At 42.3% G+C, this 21,992-nt stretch overlaps 1 protein-coding gene across 2 annotated transcripts in view; it reads left to right on the forward strand.

Annotated features, from left to right (window-relative positions):
• The window catches only part of KSR2 (kinase suppressor of ras 2), a 1,667,828-nt gene that overhangs the window by 982,209 nt on the left and 663,627 nt on the right, over positions 1-21,992 (forward strand). For both annotated transcript variants that reach the window (XM_078667119.1, XM_078667120.1), the window contains one exon: positions 21,055-21,121. In XM_078667119.1, the coding sequence (XP_078523245.1) occupies positions 21,055-21,121 (67 nt within the window). The remainder of the gene's footprint in view (positions 1-21,054; positions 21,122-21,992) is intronic.

Here is a 21,992-nt window from a genome sequence, read left to right on the forward strand (position 1 = left end):
TATAGACTCTTCCTTCCACAAGAAAAATGCCTCTGTGTTTGTTAACTCAATCTCATAGTTTCTGTCTCATATCTAAGCAGTGTATGCTTCTAATATGAATACAGAAAAATACTCGTTTATCACATTTTTAAATAATAGCCTTAATTCCAGATGACACAAGCATTAAGCAACATGAAAAGTTGTGTACATACAATGACGTCTTTAAGTGATTTGTTTCCATCTACTTTTACTGGTTCTACACATATTTGTTCTATTATCTAGTATGCAGTCCACTGCTTATCCAGTATTAGGGTATCTTTCATAGATTCACATGCCTGAATCATTCCCCGTCGTCGAGGTGGGAGTCCCAGGGTAAATTATATACAATAGCAGTGCCTATAAATTTCTTGTAGTAGGCTGGAAAAGCCCAAAGGCCTAACTAGGCCTCAAAACTTAGCAGCCTATCTACATCATTATGTAAAAAGACCTGAAATAGTAGCCTTAGCCAATCAGCTGACCTCACCCTCTAGAACCTTCCCAGCTCAGGCAGCTCTCCTCAGATTTTCACCGCACTTCGTGTGTAAGGGAGTCTCCCTGAGTGCCTACTCAGTTTTTTGATCTTTATTCCTTAAAATGTCTGAAAAGAAGGCTCTTTTCAAAGCGTGTGGGACCTGCTTCAAGAAGAGAGTCCATGTGGATGACCAGCACTCTGACTGCATTTATTGCCTGCACCCTTCACATGTCGTGAAGGACTGTCGAATTTACCGTACCTTCCCTCAGAAAACTATCAGGGATAGGGAGGCAAGGGTTCTTTTGTGGTTGAAGTCTTCTTCCACTGATGATGAGGACAAAGCCTCTACCTCCAGCAAGAGAGCTAGATCCAAAGAAAGTGCTTCTCCTGAGAGAAAGAAAAAACTAAAATCCTCTCAGAAAGCTTCAGAACCCTCTAAGAGTGCATCGGCTTCTTCAACTGTAAGTACAACCCAGGCTAAGACTATTTCTCTGGTGTCTGTACCTACCACTACTTGGACTTCTACCTCCTCATCTACTTCTATGGTTACCACTTCAGCTATTACGTCGCCTTTGATGTCTGTTCAACCATTGCTGACTAAATCCAAGTTACCATCGTCGAAGTCCTTCTCGACGACGGTTCCATCCACTAAATCTCCTGCTCCGTCAACGACATCAAAGCCGTCGTCGACGAAGACATCGTCATCAAAGGAATCATCGTCGAAGTCACCATCGACGGCCTCGTCGACGAAGACATCATCGACGGTCTCGTCGACGAAGAAATCGTCGACGAAGACACCAACGGCGGACCCGTCGACGAAGGCCTCGTCGACGAAGACACCATCGACGGTCCCGACGACGAAGGCCTCGTCGACGAAGACACCATCGACGGTCCCGACGACGAGCGACCCGTCGACGAAGACATCACCGACGGTCCCGATGACGAGGGACCCGTCGACGAAGATACCATCGATGGCCCCGTCGACGAGGGGTTCGTCGACGAAGATGCCATTCACAACCTCGTCGACGGCAAGATCTTTTTCATTGACAGGACCGTCGACGGAGATCCCGGTATCCGGAGCTTCCGCTCTGACATCTGTTCATCGGATACACGGTTCCCCTCCGGCAAAGACACAATTCACTCATTTTCAAATGAAAACGTATCAAAGGCAGGATTATTCACATATTTCTCCACTCTTGCCATCACACATTTTGGAGACATACATGGAGGAGGAGTCAGATGAAGGGGAAGAGGATGTTGGTCCTTTTGGGATTGCCCGTCACCCTTCTCAATTAAATATTAAAATGCAGGAGGATGATGAAGAGGAAGTTCATGATCATTATACACATGATGTTTATTCCACGCCATATCAGTCACCTCATACTAGACCTTCTCAGTCTGAGGACACTACGCATTTACCAACCTCCTTAATACAGGATTTGCAGGCTATGTTGGCAGATTATCGCCAGAGATTTCCATCCAATCAGGGTGCGCCTGCTGGGTCACCTGTTCCAGTTACTGTGCCAAGACCTCCGTCACCAAGAGCTTCATTGTCGCCACAGCAAAATACTGCACCAGTTCCTCAAATTGACGACAGTTCCTCCAATGATGATGAAGACAGCAGGAAAGAGGGAGAGTTACCGGATAAAACACCTGTGGATCCTTGGGAAGATTATGTCATCCCTATGCCTTCTCCACCTCCTCCTCGCCCTTCAGATTCTCCACCTGAAGATATTGGTGGTTTCCACAATATTATGCAGAGAGCTGCTAATCGTTTTGAGTTAGCTGTCACAGTTGAACAGTCGGACTGTTTTTTACATGACTTTAAAGAAGGATATCGGAGAGTGGTCAGGGCCATTCCTATTATTGATTATATCTGGAAGGAAGGCCTCAGCATAATGAAAACTCCTGCTTCGATTCCGGCAGTCCTGCCAAGGATAGACAAAAAGTATCGAGCACCATCTGATACTCCTGCTTGTTTAATAGGTCACCCTCCACCTGATTCTGTAATATCTCAGGCTGCGCAGCAAAAATCCAAAAATCCTTCTGCTCCCATTTCAACGCCACCTGACAAGGAGGGAAGAAGGCTTGATGCAATTGGAAAGAAGTTTTCAGCAAATGCAGCAGCCTCCATTAAGGCTGCTAATTCATTAGCTATTCTAGCTCGTTATGATAGACAAATGTGGTCTGAGCTCACGGAATATCTGGAAATGATCTCTGAAGATCATCAGATGGAGGTGCGCAGAATTGTACAAGAGGGTGAAAGGGCGGCCTCAGAAATTATTGATTGCGCCCTGGACATTTCTAACACCAATTTTAGACAATTGGCTGGAGCAGCTGTGCTTCGGCGTCAAGGTTGGCTCAAGGCTACCACTTTCAGGCCTGAGGTCCAAACCAAAATCTTGGACATGGCATTTGATGGTGAGTCATTGTTTGGGAAGCACATTGATGACGCTTTATTGGCTATTAAAACTGATACCGATACCGCTAAATCTCTTGGAACCCTGCAATATAAGAGGGGATCCTTTAGAGGAGCAAGAGGCCGTGGTTACTCATCCAGAGGCAATTATTCCAACCAACAAAATCGCCAGTATCAATCTAACTACAACAAACCCTACTACCAATCTTCTTACAGGCAGCCTGCCTCTGGTTCTTTCTCTCGGCAAGGAGGGAAACGACGCGCAGGCAATCAAGGCCGAGATTCCAACAAGCGCCAATGAGCTTTGCCGGATGTCAGCCACTCACCTTTCCCTTCCCGTGGGCGCCAAAATTTCCGCCTTTTACCACCAATGGCGGAAGATAACTTCAGATCAGTGGGTCCTAGATTTGGTCAGCAAGGGACACACTTTGGAGTTTTTGCAGAAGCCTCCGACAACGCCGCCCAGGGGTCCCCCTCCCCCTCGTCTTCACTTACTCTTCAAAGAAGCCTTAAAGATGCAACACAAGAATGCGATAGAACGAGTCCCTCCTTCTCAAAAAGGGAGGGGGTTTTATTCTCGCTTCTTCCTCGTGGAGAAAAATTCGGAAGAGTGGCGTCCAATATTAGATCTGCGCAAACTCAACAAATATCTAAAGAAACAGAGTTTACGCATGGTAACGTTGAAGGACATTCTGAATTGTCTCAACGAAGGGGACTTTATGGCTTCTCTGGATCTACAAGACGCCTATTTCCACACTCCTATTCACCCGAACCACCGCAAATTCCTAAGGTTCCAAGTGGCTGGCGTCCATTTCCAGTTCAAAGTGCTTCCATTCGGCCTCAAATCGGCCCCCAGAATCTTTACAAAATGCCTGGCTCCAGTGGCTAATTACAAAAAGGGGGTGGTGATGGACAGAGTATCTGAGTTAATCAGAACACTCCTACCCAGTCAAGAGATCAGGGCTTGATCCATCACCGTTTTTTAGCTCACTGCACCATCCCAGTTCAGAACCTGGCTATATGCAAATTAGTCTGTCCCTGGCCCAGTGCATCATGGGAACAGGGCAGACCAAACTACCAAGCCAATTCTTCACTGGAAAGGAAACAAGCTTCCGGGGACCGGTTTCTGGCATTACAGCCGTCTTCGGCCCGGCTTGCTTGAATCCTGATGGTGCAATGAGCAAGGGACTCATGTCTGAGCATACCCTTCCACACTCATGGTGGCCACAATAATTACAAAAAGGGGGTGGTGATGGACAGAGTATCTGAGTTAATCAGAACACTCCTACCCAGTCAAGAGATCAGGGCTTGATCCATCACCGTTTTTTAGCTCACTGCACCATCCCAGTTCAGAACCTGGCTATATGCAAATTAGTCTGTCCCTGGCCCAGTGCATCATGGGAACAGGGCAGACCAAACTACCAAGCCAATTCTTCACTGGAAAGGAAACAAGCTTCCGGGGACCGGTTTCTGGCATTACAGCCGTCTTCGGCCCGGCTTGCTTGAATCCTGATGGTGCAATGAGCAAGGGACTCATGTCTGAGCATACCCTTCCACACTCATGGTGGCCACAATAATTACAAAAAGGGGGTGGTGATGGACAGAGTATCTGAGTTAATCAGAACACTCCTACCCAGTCAAGAAATCAGGGCTTGATCCATCACCGTTTTTTAGCTCACTGCACCATCCCAGTTCAGAACCTGGCTATATGCAAATTAGTCTGTCCCTGGCCCAGTGCATCATGGGAACAGGGCAGACCAAACTACCAAGCCAATTCTTCACTGGAAAGGAAACAAGCTTCCGGGGACCGGTTTCTGGCATTACAGCCGTCTTCGGCCCGGCTTGCTTGAATCCTGATGGTGCAATGAGCAAGGGACTCATGTCTGAGCATACCCTTCCACACTCATGGTGGCCACAATAATTACAAAAAGGGGGTGGTGATGGACAGAGTATCTGAGTTAATCAGAACACTACTACCCAGTCAAGAGATCAGGGCTTGATCCATCACCGTTTTTTAGCTCACTGCACCATCCCAGTTCAGAACCTGGCTATATGCAAATTAGTCTGTCCCTGGCCCAGTGCATCATGGGAACAGGGCAGACCAAACTACCAAGCCAATTCTTCACTGGAAAGGAAACAAGCTTCCGTGGCAGCAATGTTGAGGTCCCAGGGAATGCAAGTTTTCCCATACCTCGACGACTGGCTGTTAAAAGGTCCAACCAAAAACTCGGCAATGGAAGCGGTCAACAGTACGCTTTCTCTCTTCTCGAACCTAGGACTGACCCTCAATTCAAAGAAATCTCAGCTCCAACCTCGTCAACAATTGACCTTCCTGGGTGCAATCTTGGACACATGCCAGTGCAAAGCATACCTGACACAGGAGCGACAAAACAAACTCGTAAAACTAGCAAAACAGATATCCGCAAGAAGGTCTCTTTCAGTTCGGATATATGCTTCCCTTCTAGGGATGTGCTCATCTGCGATCAACCTCATTCCTATGGCAAGACTCAGAATGAGACCGTTGCAAGAGGAGTTACTTCGTCAGTGGAAGCAAGTCGAGGGATCATTCGACGACCGCATCAAGGTCACTGCCAAAATGAAACTTCCTCTTCTTTGGTGGTCAAAGGCACACAACTTGTCGCCGGGCCTTACCTTTCTCCAAGACATTCCGGAGTTCACCCTGACTACGGATGCGTCCATGGAAGGTTGGGGGGTCACCTTCAGGACCTTCAGATCCAGGGAAGATGGTCTCGTCAATACCAACAGATGCACATCAACAGCTTGTAACTAAGAGCCATTTTTCTTTCCCTACAAGCCTTTCTGCCAAGGATTGTGAATTCGTCCGTGCTGGTGCGTACGGACAATACCACCAGCATGTTCTACATAAACAAACAGGGAGGAATAAAATCTCTAACCCTATCACTGCAAGCGCAGGAGATATGGGATTGGGCCCTGACTCACGTCATATCCCTCAAAGCAGAGCATGTACAAGGAGTTCGCAACTCGCTAGCAGACAGTCTCAGCAGAACGTTCGTGGGCTGTCACGAATGGGAACTCGACCACCATCAACTAGAGAAGATTTTTCAGTTCTGGGGGAAGCCGACGCTGGATTTGTTTGCCACGCAGCAAAACAGCAAATGCCGGTTTTATGCCACCAGGTTCCCAGAACGGGGATCAAGAGGAAATGCCCTCCTGATGAGATGGACCGGAATGTTTGCGTACGCTTTTCCTCCGATTCCGCTCATTCCGAAGGTGCTGCAAAAGATGAAGAGGGAACACTGCACTCTCATCCTCATTGCTCCACGTTGGCCACGGCAAGTTTGGTTTCAGGAGCTCCTTCTGTTGTCTCAACAACCTCCGTTTCGTCTCAAACCGACAGTGTCGATGTTGACAAGGGAGGGAGGTCAAATCCATCATCCGGATCCTCAATCGCTGCACTTGCACGCTTGGCTCCTGATTTCCTAGAGTTCAAGGACCTGAACATCTCCTCGGACTGCAGGGAGATATTGTCGCAAGCACGTGCGCAGAGTACCATCAAAACATATAGTTTCAAGTGGAAGAGATTCTGTTCATGGTGTGGAGATAATGAGGTTCATCCACTTCAGGCTCCTCCTGAAGCCATTCTTCCATTCCTACTGTCGTTGGCTAAGGCAGGTCTAGCGTTCTCTTCTATTAAAGTTCATCTGGCGGCAATATCCAGATTCAGGAAGAGTTCCAACAAACCATCCTTATGTTCATCCTCTTTGGTCAAGCAATTCCTTAAAGGGCTATTCCGAGCTTTTCCGCCAGTTCGTCCTCCTCCTCCGGAATGGGATCTTAATGTTGTTCTTTCCCAACTTCTAAAAAGGCCTTTTGAACCGATTCATAGAGCAGAACTAAAGTTTCTGACTTGGAAAGTGGCAATCTTGTTGGCTCTTACTTCAGCTCGCAGAGTTAGTGAAATACAGGCCTTCACTATTACTCACCCCTTTCTGCAATTCTCTAAGGACTTTGTTATGCTTAGGACCAATCCAAAATTCATTCCTAAAGTACCAACTCAATTCCACATTAATCAACCGGTCAAACTCAGAACCTTTTTCCCGGATCCAAAAACTCCTGCAGAGAGGGTTTTACATTCTCTGGATGTGAAAAGGTGTCTGAAGTTTTATCTTCAGAAGACAAAGGACATCCGCAAATCTAAACAACTTTTTGTTGCCTATGGGAAGGCCACTTTGGGCCAAGCTGTCACAAAAGCAACTATTGCCAGGTGGTTGTCTTCCACAATTACTTTCTGTCATGACAAAGCCAACAGACCTTTATCAAGGAAGGTTAAAGCTCATTCCACAAGAACAATGTCGGCGTCTACGGCCCTTTTCGCTGGAGTGATGCTGGAGAACATTTGCCGAGCTGCTACTTGGAAAAGTGTACACACTTTTACCGAACATTACTGTCTGCAGTCGGCGGTCCAGGATGACACCGCTGTTGGTGATGCGGTGCTGCAGCATCTTCTTCACTGAGGTTGGATGGCTTATTGCCTTTTATTCTTCTTTTAAAGTTTAAGTATTTCTAATGCTGTCCTATCAATCATGTTTTTGAAGATGTTGATGCATATGTTATGTTACCAAGTTTGTACTCTATTACCTTCCTGGTTGAGTGGGGATAGATATATATATTTTCTTTGTCTCCCACCTTCCTCTATCGACAGATATGATGTTACTGCTTGCTATTCTGATTCAGGCATGTGAATCTATGAAAGATACCCTAATACTGGATAAGAAAACGAGTTACTTACCTGTAACTACGGTTATCCAGTATTGGTATCTTTCATAGATTCACATGCACCCACCCTCCTCCCCAGTAAGGCAGTTCTTTCTATGGATACTCATTCTCACTTGTGCTGGGAAAATCTGAGGAGAGCTGCCTGAGCTGGGAAGGTTCTAGAGGGTGAGGTCAGCTGATTGGCTAAGGCTACTATTTCAGGTCTTTTTACATAATGATGTAGATAGGCTGCTAAGTTTTGAGGCCTAGTTAGGCCTTTGGGCTTTTCTAGCCTACTACAAGAAATTTATAGGCACTGCTATTGTATATAATTTACCGTGGGACTCCCGCCTCGACGACGGGGAATGATTCAGGCATGTGAATCTATGAAAGATACCAATACTGGATAACCGTAGTTACAGGTAAGTAACTCGTTTTCATATCACATATTTTTACTTTTTCTAATTCTCATATATTTAAAATACTTATTCATAGGGTTTACATGTGTTTTTCATGTTTGGTAATGTCCCCGGAACTTCTTGTTAGGTTATTTCTCATACATGAATATTTATTCTGTTTTGATGATAGTGTACACAATGTATTTTTCCTGTTTATGATGTCAGCCACTAGATGTATGACTAGAAATCATATTCAAATGTAATCCACGTTCTTACAAGAATGACAAGAAATTAACTTTTTCAATGCGTACTGTGGGAGCTAAAGCATCCACATAAATTTTCACCAGGATTCTTTTAGCTTTAATATTACGTTTCTATCAACTCCTCTTTGACATCAGGAAACATATTCCATTATGTGGAAGTTGATTTGCGAAATTGAATACATATACTGAAAAAAGTGCCTACATACAGTCGAATTTACATTTGTTTTCCTCATGTTTGATATATGTTCTTTCAATTACATTTTAGCAGTGTTTCATTTGGTCTGTGTAGTACAAATCACATGGGCAGCATATGATATACATCATAGGACAAGTGTTGCCTTTAGCGTAAATCCTAATTGAAATTGTTTTACCTGTGTGTTGGAAGTAAATCATATTTTCATTTATATTCAAGTTTGTGCAGCAAGGATAAATGCTTTTATTTTGTTGCGATAGAACCCCTTAGACTCTAGTTAAAATAATACATTCGGATTTTATGATTACATTCCTACATCTATCTATCTATCTATCTATCTATCTATCTATCTATCTATCTATCTATCTATCTATCTATCTATCTATCTATCTATCTATCTATCTATCTATCTATATATATATATATATATATGTACATTAGTTATAAGCAAATACATTTAGTAGTATGGGGCTTTTCCATAATCTATAGCTAATTATTTTACATTTAACTCAACTGTAATTTAATGCTTTAATTAATCTATATAGAAAATACGTTTCTTTTTCAAATAATATTATACAATCATTTATGAATTTTTTAAGTATTTAAAATTTTTAGGGGTGGTAATGTTCTTTCATGGTTCAGGGATGGATAGTGTAAAAGGATAGTAAAAGGTTTTAGGGTTTAGGAGTGGGTAGTGTTAAAGGGTAATAAGACGTTTTTAAGGTTCAGGGAAGAGTTGATTTAAGGTGTAGTAAGGTGTTTTTAGGGTTCATGGATGAGTAGTATTAAGAAGTTATAAAGAGTTTTAAGGGGCATATGTATCATCCGTTTTTTTTAGTCGCAAACGCTGTGATTTGTAAAAAAGCAGCGTTTGATTAAAATCGCATCGCAAAATTAAGGAATCGCTAAATTTGCGATTCCTTAATTTTGCAGTAGCGTTTAAAGAATCGCAACATGCGATTCCTTAAATGCTATGTATGAAGCACCCAAGTTGTGCGATTTCTCATAAAGCTTTCACAAATGCACTTTTTGGCATTTGTACAGGTGCCATGTGGCACACATTCATGCCCTTAGGGCATGTATGTGCGCCATATGCGCACACATGTAAATTTCAGGGGTGCATCAGGGTGTCCTTATCACATCCTTGCACCCTTGAAATTATTCACAATTTGCGATTCTCAAATTGCGAATCACAAATTGAGAATAACTTCCCATTCATTCCTATGGGCCTCCTGGCTCATAGAAATGAATGGGAAAGTATTCCTTAATTGCGATTCGCAATTTGCTAATCGCAATTAAGGAATATTAGGAAATCGCTAAAAATTTGCGATTTTTTACATACATCCCTTTTTGCAATTCTCAAATAGTGATTTCTAAAAAATCGCTATTTGAAAATCGCAAATGAGAATGTTGATACATATGCCCTAAGTGTTTTAAGATGTGTGAATATTAATGTTACTAGTGAGTTTTGTGGTTCAGGAACAAGAAAAGTACAATTTAAATACTTCAAATAAAATAGTCCAAATTAAATTAATTTATCATTATATTTAAAATACATTTATGATAACGTTAATTTTGTGATTCAAAATGTGAAATTAAATGCATATAATACACACATACAAGTAATGATTTAAAAATTATTCATACTTTTGAAGAAAGGCACCCCTGATAAAAACCACATACATTTAAAGTACTTTAGCCCAACAGCTGACAATGTAATAACTCCCTTTGTAATACCATGAGAAGCAATGACTGATATTCAAATTACCATAGTTGAGAATTGTGAGTAGCAACTGCAGAATGCTCTTCTTAATAGCTCTTAAGAGCTTGAAGTTAGAAACATTACCCACCTGCTAGTCCTTCAATGTGAGAGATTGATGTGTACGGATAAATGGATGTTATAATATAGAGTGAAAAAATATTATCCTTCAATAGTATCGCATCTAGAAGGTTGACTCACAATGTTGTGAACTTAAGGTGAAGTATCAGAATATCATTGTCAGAATATCATGTCCTGAATTTCGTCTACAAGATATCTACCCAGTTGAAGAGATAATATTAGAACATTTACATGCATTAGGACAATATTTTATGCAGTTAATATTTAGGACACAATATTTATGCTAGATGACATTTATGTGTAGGATGTGAAGACATCCATAGGAAAGTATAACTTTAGTAATCTTAACTCCACACATTGAACTTTGAAAAATATATATTGTCAAGGTACATAGATACAGAGTTTAGTATAGTAAATCTACATAACCTTACCTTTATGATATTTATGGAGTTAATTTTGTGAAAACAATATTTTGGCAGGATGATATAGTTTAGTGGTAGACTTTGTTTGTAATATGCTGTTCTCCTCTTTGGATAAATTCCAGTTTGAAATCTTCACTACTTTCTTTTTTTGGGGAGAGACTGTTTATCTTGTTCATGATCATTCCCTGACTATGCCTGTTTTTCCTCATCTTTTTGATAAACCCATTAAAAGCCACTGCAGTTTTTGATGCTGTAGTGCCATGTGCCTGAGTTCAGCCTGGTAGGAAATATTGCCATTTTAAATGTACATGGTTCTTTCCTAACAGTTGCCTTCACTTTGTCACATCCTTTTTTACACACATTTGCATTTGTTACACTTGGGTTAGTTTCTTGGAAACACTGACCTTGCTGATACGGAGAACTTCATGAGAACACTATCACACTGCCTGGGCATTATGTACAAGGCCCTTAAGTGCGTTTTACAAATGTGTTTGTTATTACGTCCATATGGCGCCTCAACTATCTGTGTAATACAAACAATGGCAGCCTGGTCACAATTTCGGTTGAATGCAAGGATACCTTTTTCTGTACATAACCTTTTGTTTCTCAAGTATGCTCAGAGGAGTCACTTCTGCTGAATTTGAAGGATCCTTGCATGCTTTTCCCCAGCAGCTGACTGACATCTCTGTGAGTGGTGTCCAGTTCATGACCAAGAGGGAGGCCTACACTCTTTCACACCAGGTGAAGGGGTTAGATCATACCAGTGCTTCATTTGAGCCGGTGGTATCCGGTGCTCAGGACTGGCACTTAATCAGCACAACCTGCTCTTTTCATGAGCACCAGTTAAGGACACTTTAATTTACAGGGAGATTAAGTGATTTGCCAGAATCACAGGATGTAGAGCCGATGCAGAGACTTGAATCTGGTCCCCAAGCTCCAAAGTCTGCAGTTCTGGCCATTACTCCATATCCTCTCCCCACTTTCATTGTTAGCAGTTGGTACTGTTTTAGGCTTCGCTAACGGGAAAAATGGGATGGTGCAAATTGCCGCCTGACGAGAGCCATGGCACTTATTTATTTAAACAAATTAACCACTGGATCATTCAGAAAGGGGGTGCTTTGCAGACCATGTGTTCCTACTTTAGATACATAGGTTAGGGTTTGCTTCAGTAGGATTATGCTAGATTGTTATAATCCTGTATATGAATGCATATATAAATTGTCTCGGCAAGATCATGAAACTATTTATTTTATCCAATGTCTTGACATTTATAACTTTTGTCTGCTTCTGTCTGTTGATCATTGCAGCCTCTATTTTCTGTACAAGAATCACTTTGGTTCAATAAATATTGAAAAAAGTCCCTTCATGTATTCTTTGTATATTTGTCTGAGCGAAAGAGAACACGAGTGTCAGCGCAAAAGGTTCTAGATCTGTCATCATGTTTCTTGAGGGAATAGGGTTGTCATGTTCAGTATTTGACGGAACTGTTCACTCACTGTCTAGGTTAGGAGGGCAACTGTGGCACTGTGAGCTAGCTGGTTTTGGGGACGACATACCCTTTAGGGGTGAATGGAATCAGCCTGGCATCATCCTAGGTTTATGTCTCCACAAACTTGCAGTTCCTACTGATTAGTGGCATTCCTACTTCTGTAGCACAGGTGTTTCTCTCTCTGGCATCATCCTCATGGCCACTACTTGAGGTATTGGCATTGACAGTATGTCTTGGTTGATTATTTTAAATGTTGTTAGATAATGTGAACACCCATATGATTTGCTACTTGTTTTAGAGATGCAATTTCCTAACCCAATTTGATTATGCTTTTGATCTGTAATTAGTACCTGTTCAGTATTTGCAACAGTTTTCGATTAAATGACTGTGGGCCACATCAACAACCGGTTTTAGTGGTTGCAAAAGGAGAAGTTGGGCATTTATGACCCCTAAACAGCCTTTTGCAATGTACTAACCCTATTTTATGAGTTGATAACCTATTACTGAATTGCAAAATAGGGTTTTCAAGTCGGTATTAGGAAGAGGCATCCCTTTTTAATAGTGAGTCACAAGGGCATTGCATGAATGTTTTGCAACAGGAATGCGGTCACAAAACATTCACACTTTACCAACTCAATGAAGGAGGTGGTAACTGATTCGCAAGGGAGAAGGGGTTCCCAAGGGACCCCTTATCCTTTGCAAATGTGGGTACCAACATTTTTGAAGAGTAGGTAGTGGTCCCACGTTCCACTACCTGCTCTTAAAAGATGAAAAGGAAACTTTTTATTTAATTTTTTTTAATGAATCCTGTTTTCCTTTAAGGAAAAGGGGCTGCATTTAAAAAAGAATGCTTTATTTAAAAAGCAATCACAGACATGGTTGTCTGCTGACCCGAGCAGGCTACCATACCTGTGATTACAGGCCATTTCCAATGGGTCACAATTTGAGACCAGCCTCATGAATTTTGATGAGGCAGATCAATTGCAACCCCATTGGGAATCACAAACAGTGTGTGAGCCATTGTTGTACCCCACATCTTGCGATTTTCTAATTGTGAGTCACATAACATCGAAATTAGGAACTCACAAAATATTTCTGCAATGCATGTGGCCTTTTGTTCCTTATGTAGTGTTGCTTTGAATGGAATCCAGTGCAGTGGAATTCTCAATCCCTTGAGTAATCCATTTCATTTTATAGTTCTGTGCCTGTGAAGAAGCATGTGAAGTTATAGTTCTGTGCCTGTGAAGAAGCATGTGAAGAAGCATGTAGTTTTTGACAAATCTTTTATCAAGTTGTTAAGTTTTTTAATCCTTTGTTCTAAAGAGGTTCATGGGATTAATTGTACCAAATCCTTTTTGATTTTATTAGTATCCTCTCAAAGCCATCTCCACTGAATGGCAGGGCACTCTTTTGTCCATACTTTTGTCAATATCCACAAGGAAAAAAAAAATAACTAGAATAGAATTAAGATTAAAGTAGAACTCTATTTTCTAATTTCTGTGTTTATTGTCAAGCTTCATATATTTAATACCATTTTGACTTTCATGCAGTCTTTCAGCTGAGCGTCCCCAATGTCCATCTAATGATGTAAAATTCTAATTCGGTAATATGCCTATCTTCCCCATGAGGTCTTCTCCTCCCCTCGTCTTATGCTTTTATAATGATCATATAGTATTTGTTGCATCAGCATTGCTATCATGGAAAACGGCAGTGGAACTAGAGCCACAATAGGCATCACTAAGATTCCACCATATATCAAAGTAGAGAGATCAACTGGCTTATCTCGTATTGGTAATTTTAGTATGGGTGGCCAGCACTCCCCTTTCTGCAAGCCTCCCTATAAATGATTCAGTGATTTCCTAAAGGCTGACTGAACGTGGTATTGGAACGGCCACACATTTGATTTAGAATAAACACCTAGCCAAAGGATTCAGGAGCTCTCAGTTTCACCCTTGACTGGCTGGTTATCTATTCAGTCATGCCTTTCCTTTAAGTCTAGTATTGGTAGTCTGAGTTCCTTTATAAATGGTGGACTATCTAAATACAGAGGAATAACGTCTCTAGACGCTACATAATACATAGATTTACACTAACAAAAATGCTGAGCCAAACCACTAATAGATACTTCAAGCATTGCTAATTTCAATAAGGTTAACATATTAACTATAACAGGGAAATAGACAGTACAACAGGCGTGCCATTGACAGCGAGCAGCACAGGCAGTGTTAATTGCGAGGGGAGTAACCTACTAAGGAAATCTTTGAGTCGTGACTGTTATTTTTTATTTTAAGCACTGTATGCAAAGATTGAAGAAGGTAGCTGGCTATACATCAATGTTTCTACCTGCCACCTAATGTTATGATACCTACATTTTTCATTTTGCCCATTACATATTTAAAATAATTTCTCAGCTTTCTGTTATTGTCATGTTTAGAGTTGAACAGTACCAGACATTTTGCTAGTAATATCACTAGTGCATTCTCCATTTAGAAACAAATGTTTCACTGAGATTTAAACACTTCCTCCACAAATTAGAGGATTTTTTATCACCCACATATTAATCAGACTTTATGTTTTTGAAAAATGGATCATTTGCCTCAGGTGATAGTGTTATGGATTGTGGCCATAACTAAAATGTACATTCAACACCTACTCTTGAGAGCAAGTGAAATTATTCTAATATGGCTTCACTCATTGTTATTAAGCTACAAAATATTAACTGCTAAATGCTTGTTCTGACCACTTAATTTTCCACAAATGTATGCAACATTTTCATATGATATGAAATGCTTGAATGTTTCATGCATTACTGTTTTGGTAAATTCTGGTTCTTTATATCTGTGTCCTTTTTCTCACTTTCTTTTCTTCAGTGTCTGTTCAGAAGAGTGCATGCAATTTGATGTTTTTGTTCAGGTGGTGTCTGTGATGTGTTCGTGGTGGGGCTGGTTGGTGGTTGCTGTGGTTGGTGTGTGCTCTGGCGGGTGAAGTGGCCATGGGTGCAGGTGACAAGTACTACTGTCTAGCGTGGATTGGTGCTGTGGCAGTATTTGTTTTGGCGCTGCAGCATTACATAGGTCCTCCGGTGGGCGGGCTTCAGTTGGTGGGAAGAACGGTGAGCGGGAAAACCTGGGTGGGAAAACCCAGGCAGTGGTGGTGTCATTCAGTCAGGCTGGAACAAGCTGGATCTGGAAGGCACAGGTAAGTGGAAGGCTAGGTGTCCGAATAGGAAATGGAGTCCCCAGGGCCCAATAAGGCTTTGGGGAGGGGGGACTGCACGACTCCCTTCCCTTAATCATGGAATTCCGTCCCTGGGGATGGTGTTTCCTAGGCTTAATAAGGCTTGGGGAGGGGGCCACATGGCCACCTGCCCCTTTTTATTGCATTTGGCCCCACAGGATTGGGTCCTCAGGACCACAATAGGCTCTGCTCAATTATGATAGTAAGGCCTTAGGGAATGGGTCTCCAGGACCTTTTAAGGCTGCATAAGGGAACCTCGTGCCCCCCCTTCAAAACCAGTATGCCAGTCAGTTCAGCTGCTGTCTGTAGAGTTTAGGGGTGATTTGTCAGGCAATCGCAGATTAAAAAGAGGGGAGTGCCAAAACGCTTTTTCCGCATGCAATTTCCCATAGGGATTTTGAATACGACTTCAGCCCAGACCGCTGAATGGAATTATACCAAAGTTGGCAGACAGCTATATCTTGGTTCCGAAAGATCTCTTTTCAATATTGGGGATACATTGTTCAGCAGTTTTGGGTTTATTTTAAAAAAAGAGAAATGTATATTTCCAGGGATGCCGAGGGTCCGCTGAACCATCAGTTCTCATGGTGAGATCTGACTGGCTGCCAACACTTCAATAAGTAAGTGTTGGCAGCCTTCATTGGACTTGGACTCCTCCGAGTCCCAAGAGCAAAAGGCAACAAAATATAAAAGGGCACAGGGTAGGAACACCCTGACCACCTAGGACTGGTGTTGAGGTTGCCCGCGCTTGCTTTCATTGTCCCCAGGTGGGCTAAGCCAGGGAAGGAAATAAGTGTTATATTAAGGGGGGTAGGGGGAAAAGCGGCCCCTTCCCCAGGCTGATTTAGGCCCGGTGACTACATTCCCTAGGGCCTCACTAATTTCATAAACGGTGAGGGGGCCAAATTTGGCCCAGGGACCCCCATCCCCTGGGGTCTAGACACTTTTTAAAATGGGGTGATGGCCACATATCCCCCCTCCCAGGCCGATTTTGGCTCTGGGTACCCCATCCCTCAGGGTCCAGCCTTAAAAGAAATAGGAAAAGGGGGCTGCACTGCCCCCCTTCCCATGCCCCGTTCGAAGTTGGGGACCACATCCCCCAGCAGTTCATAGGAAAGGAAGGGGGCCATGGAGTCCCCCTCCCAGAGCCATTATTGGGTCTGGAGACCCCATCCCCCTGGGCCAGGCTCCTGCTATGTCCCGGGATACCTACTGGCTAGGGTCCGAGGAATTGGATCCATGGGGCCAATGTTGGCCCAGGTAGAGGGGCTCCGTACCCCCCACCCCATTGATAATGTGACCACGCTCTTGGAGATGGGGTTCCCGGGGCCAAAATTGGACCTGGGAGGGGCGCACAATGTCCCCCTCCCCAAATCTGAGTTATATACGGTAGAAGTAAAGAAGGAGAATATTGTGCCCAAAAATTTGATTATAATATCCTGAAGTAATGTAATCAAAAATGCCCTAGGTGTTGTTTCTCCTCCGGGCGGGATGCCGTTGTTGTTTTGGATGGTCCAGGAATCCTCTTGCACAACGTTATGGTTAAAGTGGTTATAGAAGTATTTTGCCCAGGTAGCCTCTGTTGAGTTTATTCCTTGGTGGCTTGGTTGTTGGAGCCTATTGATCGTTCGCCCGAATCTGGCACTGTTCTTCAGTATAGAGTTGTGGAGTATCCTTGCCCAGATGTTCTTCATTCTTTTGCCTTCTCTTACTCCATTTCTTCTTTTTTTTATAGTGCCGTCAGCTTCCGCAGGTCGCCTTGCATGGGTGTTTTTTTTTAGTATTTCGAAGCTGCCTCAATGTTTGATTTATGGTGTGTTAGAGGTTCCTTGTCTCCGGTGTGATAGCCTGCCTAGGCAGAGTGGGCTCTGTTTTTCCAGTTTTCCTACCTATCCTGGTGGCAAATTTGATTGCCTGCCTAGGCAGAGTGGTCACGGTTTTTCCAGTTTTCCTACCTATCCTGGTGGCAAATTTCTCCCTAATGGCCGTTGTAAAGTTTTCCCAAGGTTTTGCGGGTTGAGCTGAGGTGTTGTTTATTTAAAGACTTTGCAATTTTGGATATTTCCTCAATTGTGCTGAGTTTGCATCTTATCGTTTTGTAATCCGAGGTATAGTCTGTGCCAATTATTTTGCATGCCTCCATTAGCTGTCCTTTGTTAGCTTTTAATGTCACTTCTTGTGGCAGGCGATCTCTTTGTTCGTTGTTAGCAATTCTAAAGGAGTCGATGTTGTGGAACATTGGGAGAGATTAAATCTATGTTTGCTAGGGAATGCTGGGCCTTGAATTGGTATCCTCCAAACTGTGGTTAGTTCTTCTGTTAGTTCATCATTTGACACATTCTCAATGAGGTGAACATTAAAATCACTTGCCAGGATGATGTGCTCCTTGTCCTGGTCTTCTATAATCCTTATCAGCACTTTGATTAGCTCTTGTGCAGCTTTTAGCCTGTGCTTAGGATGCACGTAGGTGTTGATTATTATGAGTGGCTGATCTTCCTCATTAAACTTGAGTGATGTCATTACCGCATGTATGTCACTTAGGGATGTAATTTGTGCTTCAACCGGTGTAATTGCTCCTATTGTTATTATTGAGGCAAATATCATATGTTCCCCTGAGCGATGGCCAAATTTGGATTCCTTTGTTGCTGGAATGAATTGTGACGTGTACCCCTGTAGCTCAGTTGCATGGTCCTCCTAGGTTTCTTGAAGTAATATCAAGTAAAATGTCTTTAGATAGTTTAGCACCTCCCGATCCTCCATCTTTTTCGGCCATTGATGTTCCAGATACATATACGGATTTTCCTTGACTCCCCTATAGGTGGTGTAGGGCAGGACATTCCTTGTCATTGGGATTGTCATTTAAATTAATGGGCATTCCCTCATGCAAACAAGCTCCTAAAGCTTCTTAACAGGTGACTAACACAGTCTCAGTGCATGATTTGTAAAGTTCATGGGTATATTTGGAAAAGAAATGGGACTCCTCGTTTAAAGCAACTTAATGGGCAAAGTTTTTTATTAACATGATTTTGTTATGTACGTAATGGGCTTCATCTTCGTTCTGCTTCCTTTTCTGTTTGTATTGTTTTATATGCAATGGTTTTAATTAACTATGCATGAAATAAAAAATAATAATAATACACATATAGGTATCCAACAACTCAGCTAGACTATGCAATGTCAATATAGCGCTGATCAAATCGCTGTTAATTCTACATTATTTGGGGAAAATCGTAATGTCACACCTTCTAAGAGGCAGGTTGTACTTTCAAACAGAGTACATTTCACTAGAAGAGTGGTGCCAATATTTTACCTTTGCATGTTGCATCCTAACCATCCACTAATGTGTGCCTCATAGGAGATTGGGCCAAGGACTGACATTCAAAGAACTGACATGTAACAGAGTTGTTTCACTGTCTCTGTTTCTCTTGTGTGAGGTGAATAAAACATGTGATTGTTATCGGGTAGGTAAACAGGAATGCTTGACCAGCAAGGATAAGAAGAGCACTTTAATATTAGGATTTTTTTTTATTCTACTACATCCAATTTCGGCATGTGAAATCTGGTTCTAATGATTTCATCAGGTGACTATGATACATCCCTATCCTTCTCAGTCTGTGTTAGAAAGGGCTGAGTTTGAGGAGCTTGCTAGTAGATTGAGCGCTCCATTGGGATCAGTGGACCAGTATGTAATTATCGATTATTTGAGAGGGGACTTAAAGTGAGTCCTATGATCAGTGGCGGCTCATAACGGCATGAGTAGTGGGGAAGGCACACACACACACGTACTCACTCATTTCCACCCATATACTCACAAGTGTGCACACACATACTCGAGCCCAGCCATTCACATGCACACTCCCTCACACTATTCCATTCATAAGGGTTCACACACACACCTAGCATTTGCAAGTCAAGGAGAGCAGGACCTTCCCTAACTCATTACAGAATGGGGTGGGGTCAGTGAGACTTGCTGACACCGCCCCATTCTGTGACGAGGCTCATCAATAGACACTGGGCTCTTGGCACTTCAGGGGTTAAACCTGAATTGCCCAGGGCTGTCTCTGTCAGTGATAGTCTCCCTTGTCAAATGGGGAAGGACCTCTCTGGGCTTTGCTAGGCTGATGACATCACTGCTGTCAGGGCTGTGAATCTCCAGCCTGGCAAAGCATGGCTAATGCTGACATGTGCCTGCACATTGATGTATGTAAAGAGCCTGGCTGCCTGGCCCTGACATGGTGAGTGTCTGTCGGGCTGACCTTTGCTTAGCCTGACAGACATTCATCATGCCTTTAAAAAGGAAGGGGACGGAGGCACAGCACCCGTAATGACAGCCAAACTCTATCTATAATATGGTGGTAGAATGCTGTGATATTCGACTACAGATTATTATTAGAGTGCAGAAAGTGTCAAGAGGTGGCAAATCACAAGCACAAACACATCCACCAAGACTCCCCATCACCCTTTTAAGCTTGGCAATATAGCATTGCAGGTAAGTGCCACTCATCATGACAGGTGCCACTTTCCACCAAGACGGATGTAGTTATAATCCACCAAGAACAATTTAAACGATTTGCTTGTTTCGAGTCTAGGCAAAGAAGAAAGGTGGTGCCACTTCCGTAATCCTTGCCTTTACATAATTTTGTATTGACCTGCATTCCTTTTTCTATGCTCACCCTCACTGCACAACACTTTTACTTTTCCTTCACTTCTATTTGCTTGTCTCTTATTCGCCTGTTTTATTTATCACCCTCATTGTTAGTTTCTTTTTCATTCACCTTTCTCTATTCCCTCATCTCTCTTCTATTCAATCTCCTTTTCGTCCTTTATTCCTGCTTCCTCCATCGTTTCTTGTTTCAATATTCTTCATTCCTATATTCTCCTTCGTCTCCCTAACACTTACTTACCTGTTTTCCTGCCTCATAGTACTTCTTAAGAAATCAATACTTCTCACCCTCCCTCTAATGCCTGCCACTCGTGCGAATTTGTTTCTTCCCTTACCCATTGTTTTGTCATTGCGGTCTCTGTACCCCTTTCATGTAATCTTTGCTCCTCCCTCTGTCTTCTGTTCTTTTACTTTGGTTTAACAAATCTCAGTTCCTCTCCCTCATCTCCATTCTACTATATGGTCATGTCAATTTGGTTCCATTTCTGAGCCCCTTTATCTATTCCACTGTGAGTTTTACTTTTTCTTTCTTTGTCTGGTTTCCCCTCACTCTCTTTAACTGTATCTCTATGCCATTCTGATTATTTGTGCCTACGACTCCTTCCTTCAATCATCACCATTTGAATGACACTCCTATGTCCTCTTTTTGTCTCTACCTCTCTGCTGTGCATTGTATTGTCTCCACCTCCCATTTATTCGGTTAGCATTTTTCATGAGAACCCTTTCTATACCTTCTTCTAGCACATTTCCATTTCATTCTCCTCCTGTCCTTTTCCTCGCCACAGTTTCCTTTTTCTCAGTTACAATTTTATGTTTTTCCTATTCCACCCTTGTTCCTTTGGCTCTGTCTCTTCCTTACTAAAGTTTTCACTCATGCACTCAGTCTGAGATCTTTTTTTTCAGATGTCGTGCCTGAGACACCAACCCAAGCACCCCAAGTAATCCTTCATCCAGTGAATTCCAACCCAATGTAAGTCAGGAATGTTTTCTGTGTTTTTATTACCATCATTATATTCATACAATTCAATGTATTCTCACTCACTCCTTTTTGAGTGGCCGCATAAACGTTCATGGAGTTACGCCAGCTTTGGTGTTTTCTTTTTCACTTCTCTAGTTCTTCACCTTCACAAATGAACGTCCTTGTGTTATTCAGTGGAGCTGAACTCATAGCCACATTACTGATCTCATCCTCTCCACCAATAGCTTTTTCTTGGTACTGCTTATTGGTCATTTTCTAAGTGGTCATCCCAGCTTTTCTTTGTACTCATCAGATAATGCACGGTGCACATGTAGCTTTACATGAATGAGATTGATGTGTTATTATTGTAAACATGTCATAGGTTAGTCATTCGCATCTTCTTCTTAGTCAACTAATTACTTTCTTGGCATTCTTAGATGGATGTAAAGTTTGTATTGTTTTTGCTTTTTTTTTTTAAATGTCAAGTCTCCCCAGTGGAAGTGTAAATTTAGATCGCAAGAGTATTGTAATTAGTCAGTCTTTCAACAATATCTAGTAATGTTAATACTTATTAATTCGCTCGTAAGGCACCAGCTGGCGCGTTGTGTAAGCAGGAGGGATACAGTTGGTGTATAGGGAAAACTCCAAATATCATACTAGTTTTTAATGAAACAACAGATACGTTGTACGGATACAGAGGCAATATGCTTTCTACACTTTATTTATTTATACATTCTTATGCTGCGTACCTCACTCAAAGGTATCAGTGCATGGTGCATAAAAAACATAATGATAGCAAGCATCATTTGCATTGAAATATGTATATTGTAAGCTGTGATAACAACAGAAACCAAATGGGAGAATAAAGTGTTGTGAGGAATAC

This window comes from Lissotriton helveticus, chromosome 11 (assembly GCF_964261635.1).
Source record: "Lissotriton helveticus chromosome 11, aLisHel1.1, whole genome shotgun sequence".
Lineage (NCBI taxonomy): Eukaryota > Metazoa > Chordata > Amphibia > Caudata > Salamandridae > Lissotriton > Lissotriton helveticus.